Source organism: Struthio camelus, chromosome 9 (assembly GCF_040807025.1).
Source record: "Struthio camelus isolate bStrCam1 chromosome 9, bStrCam1.hap1, whole genome shotgun sequence".
In the NCBI taxonomy this organism is placed as follows: Eukaryota; Metazoa; Chordata; class Aves; order Struthioniformes; family Struthionidae; genus Struthio; species Struthio camelus.
The window spans coordinates 15,565,483-15,568,625 of NC_090950.1; the positions used below are offsets into that span (position 1 = coordinate 15,565,483).

At 42.2% G+C, this 3,143-nt stretch overlaps 1 protein-coding gene across 3 annotated transcripts in view; it reads left to right on the top strand.

The window, feature by feature from the left end:
* Positions 1-1,231, top strand: part of PLS1 (plastin 1) — a 55,122-nt gene extending 53,891 nt beyond the window's left edge. For 2 of the 3 annotated variants that reach the window (XM_068953996.1, XM_009688973.2), the window contains exon 16: positions 40-990. In XM_068953996.1, coding sequence (XP_068810097.1) covers positions 40-175 — 136 coding nt within the window. In that variant the 3' untranslated portion in view covers positions 176-990. Of the gene's footprint in view, positions 1-39 lie in introns of all 3 variants that reach the window. The other variant, XM_068953995.1, reaches the window with a different exon arrangement.
* The last annotated feature ends 1,912 nt before the right edge of the window (positions 1,232-3,143 follow it).

Here is a 3,143-nt window from a genome sequence, read left to right on the forward strand (position 1 = left end):
ACAAGTAAAATAACTATTTTATTCCTGTTGTTTTCCAAGGTATGCCATTTCAGTTGCCCGAAAAATTGGTGCTCGTATATATGCTCTCCCAGATGATCTGGTTGAAGTGAAGCCAAAAATGGTGATGACAGTGTTTGCATGTTTGATGGGAAGAGGACTGAACAAAATAAAATAATGAAGAAACTGAATATAATTTTCTGCCATGTCAAGCACGATGAATGCCTCACAGTTTGCAGAATTTTGAAGCTTAGTCGATATAAAACCAGAGAAAACTTGTATGCGCAAATATACTCTTTAATTACATTTAAATAATATGTTTGTATTAGATTTCATTCAATTTCATGACACTGATTATTTATGGGTAATATTGTTTTCAGAACATGTTCATTACCAAATCACGATGACGAAGTTGTATTGCTTTAGAAAAATCCAACCATGTCAATTAAGCTTCTTTCATGTTACTTTCCATAGCATGTAAGAATCTGCATGATTTTACGTATGTTATTTCAGGACCTATTGTGAAACATCTTTTTTGGGGGCAGGGGTGTTATTTACATGTAGTCATACCTGTGTAAAGGTGCATTCCAATACTATCACATTACCCCAAACTGCATAACAGTTAGCATCCTTGCCTTATTTTCTGACAGCTTAACTCCTGTCGAAGTCAATGAGAGACTTTTAATGAAAGCAAGTGGAGGCTGGATAATGTCTGGAAACTATAATGATATCCTTCATAAAACTGATAAAACTTTTGGCGGGAACAAACTTTAAATATGTAGTAGTAATTTGTTCTGTGACTAAGCAGGAATTTTTATGGTGTGTGTCTTAAGAGATAACCGGAAATAGCAGAAATGTAATCATGGCATTATTGTATCTGCATATACATGACCTTTTGCAGGTGGACTAAACATCTGATTTTTTTCATAAAATATTGTATAAGAAAACAATAAAGAGCTGGCTAGTCCAGTCTTGGGGACTTGCACCTACTGCATTTTCTTGTGAATTTTTCCTTTGGCTTTCCTGAAGCATATTCCATATATGCTGAGGTTTTGCTAGAAAGACAGGTACATTGTCTAGGTGAGGAAAAAGTCCATAATTAGTTTCATATTCATTTTAAAGTAAATATTTGTGCTCCTTTCTGTGCAGCCATAAATATTAGCCAAAGACTCTGGGTCTTAATGTTTAATAACATTGTTACCGTAAGCCAAACAAGAAAGCAAGGGGGACAGCTAAAAAGAATAAAAACTAAGGACAAAAAAAAAAAAAAAGCTGCTGCTACTTTGTGTCTCAACTCTTGAAAACAGTCCTAAGTGTGGCAAAACCCAAGAGTCTTGATGAATGAAGTCAGACTGAGCTTTACATCTTGAGTATCTTGCACAACGTGTGGATAAAAAGATGATGCATCTATTTAGTTTCCCTTATGTAAGGGGATACTGGGAGTTGCAGAGAATTAAATACTTGGATTTGCATCCTTTTGTCTCTGTTTACTGGTTAATAGTAATTTATTATTGTTCAGATGATATAACGTGATAATTACCTGGTTTCTATCCCCAGTTCCAAACAAAGACTGAGTGTTATGCAGAATTTGAGGGTTTTGCACTGTTTCTGGAAACAAACAGTCTAAGTCCTCATTGAAGACAGACTGAATTGAGGGTTATTTCACATCACTACACTGCAGGAATAACTGCTCTCTTCTTGCGATAGGCAGCTCAAAAGTCCTGTAAGTATCTACTCAGGCACTCAGCAACTTCCTCTGTAAGGCTCAATATTTGCTGTTGTGTAAACTGTTGCTGTAGTGCCTTGTTACCTCCAGGAAAAAAGCCACTAAAAATGTGGCTCATTATTTCATATCCAAAGTTACTCAGAACTCATTTTAATTAAATTGAAATGGGTTTTTTAAAGGCAACCATTCATGCTTCTCAGCATAGAAGTTTGATGCTGGGTAACGAAGATGTAGACGTTGAAGATAAATGACAGCCAACACCATTTGAAATGAATTTCTTCCCAGAGCAATGCTTGCTTTAAAGAGTGTGAATGTTTCCCTTAACCAAACAAGATTTTTTCTAAAGGAGATTCAAGAAACAGTGATTTGGATTTTCCCTCGTCTAAATCCTTATCGCTCTGCCAAAGTTAGTAGAGCTATGACAATACTCAGCTAAGGCTGTAGTTCTGTGTCTCTACTTGCTACAAACTGATGCAGTAGAGACAATTTTTGAGTAAGCGCCTGTATAAACTAAACGAGATAAACACACAAAAACATGATAGGTGGAAGTTTGTGCATGGTAGCTTGTATAATAAACAACTAAATGAACTTGAGCTTTGTGAAGTTCAAGGATAGAATGGCACGTATCCTTTTTATATAAAAAGGAAACACTTAAAGAGCTGTGGTGTCTAGAAGCATCCACATGGGAGGAAACAATGAAAGACAATAGCTATTCTCCCCGTCTTGGGGCTAGGCACACGCACGTGCCTTCCCTTGAGAAGGCCCAATGAGGTTATTTGTGAGCTTTCCTCTTCCTACCCCCTATCACTTCCTCAGCTGTAACTTTTTTATTCAGATGGATATGTTCATAAAACCAGAGAAAACCAGAAAGGGGTTCTCCTTAAAAATTAAAAAAAAGGCCTACTTCCACTGCTTTTTCATGTTTGTTTCCCCTCCAAGCCCTGTTTGGGGGGGGGGGGGGAAGGCCTTTCCCATCCTCTCTGTGCCCGCTGCAGGCCACCTCCGAGGTGACCGCAGTCCGGCCTTTTCACACACTCCCGCTTTCCAGCTCCCCCGTCGCGGGAGGAGCGAGTGGCACCCGCTCTGCCCCGGGCCCGGACGGCGGCGTTTCCAGCGCCCTGCTGCTAAGCACGGGCTGGGACAGAAGTAAGTTTGTTCTCGTGGCGGGGAGGCGGCTGGAGCGCCGTCCGCCTGCCTGGGCTGGGCCGGGCTTGCCTCGGCCGCCCTCGGGCTGCCCAGAGCAGAGGTAGGAGGACAGCGAGATCGGCCGCTGGGTGCTGGCGACGAACTCCTGCCGGTGCCGCCTCGCCTGCTGGCGAGCAGCTCCCCTCCAGGCCGGGGAGGGTCCCCCCGCAGCTCGTAGCGGGCCCGGCGGGCTCCTCCTCCGGGCAGGGGGCGCCGCTACCGGAGCCTGCGCACT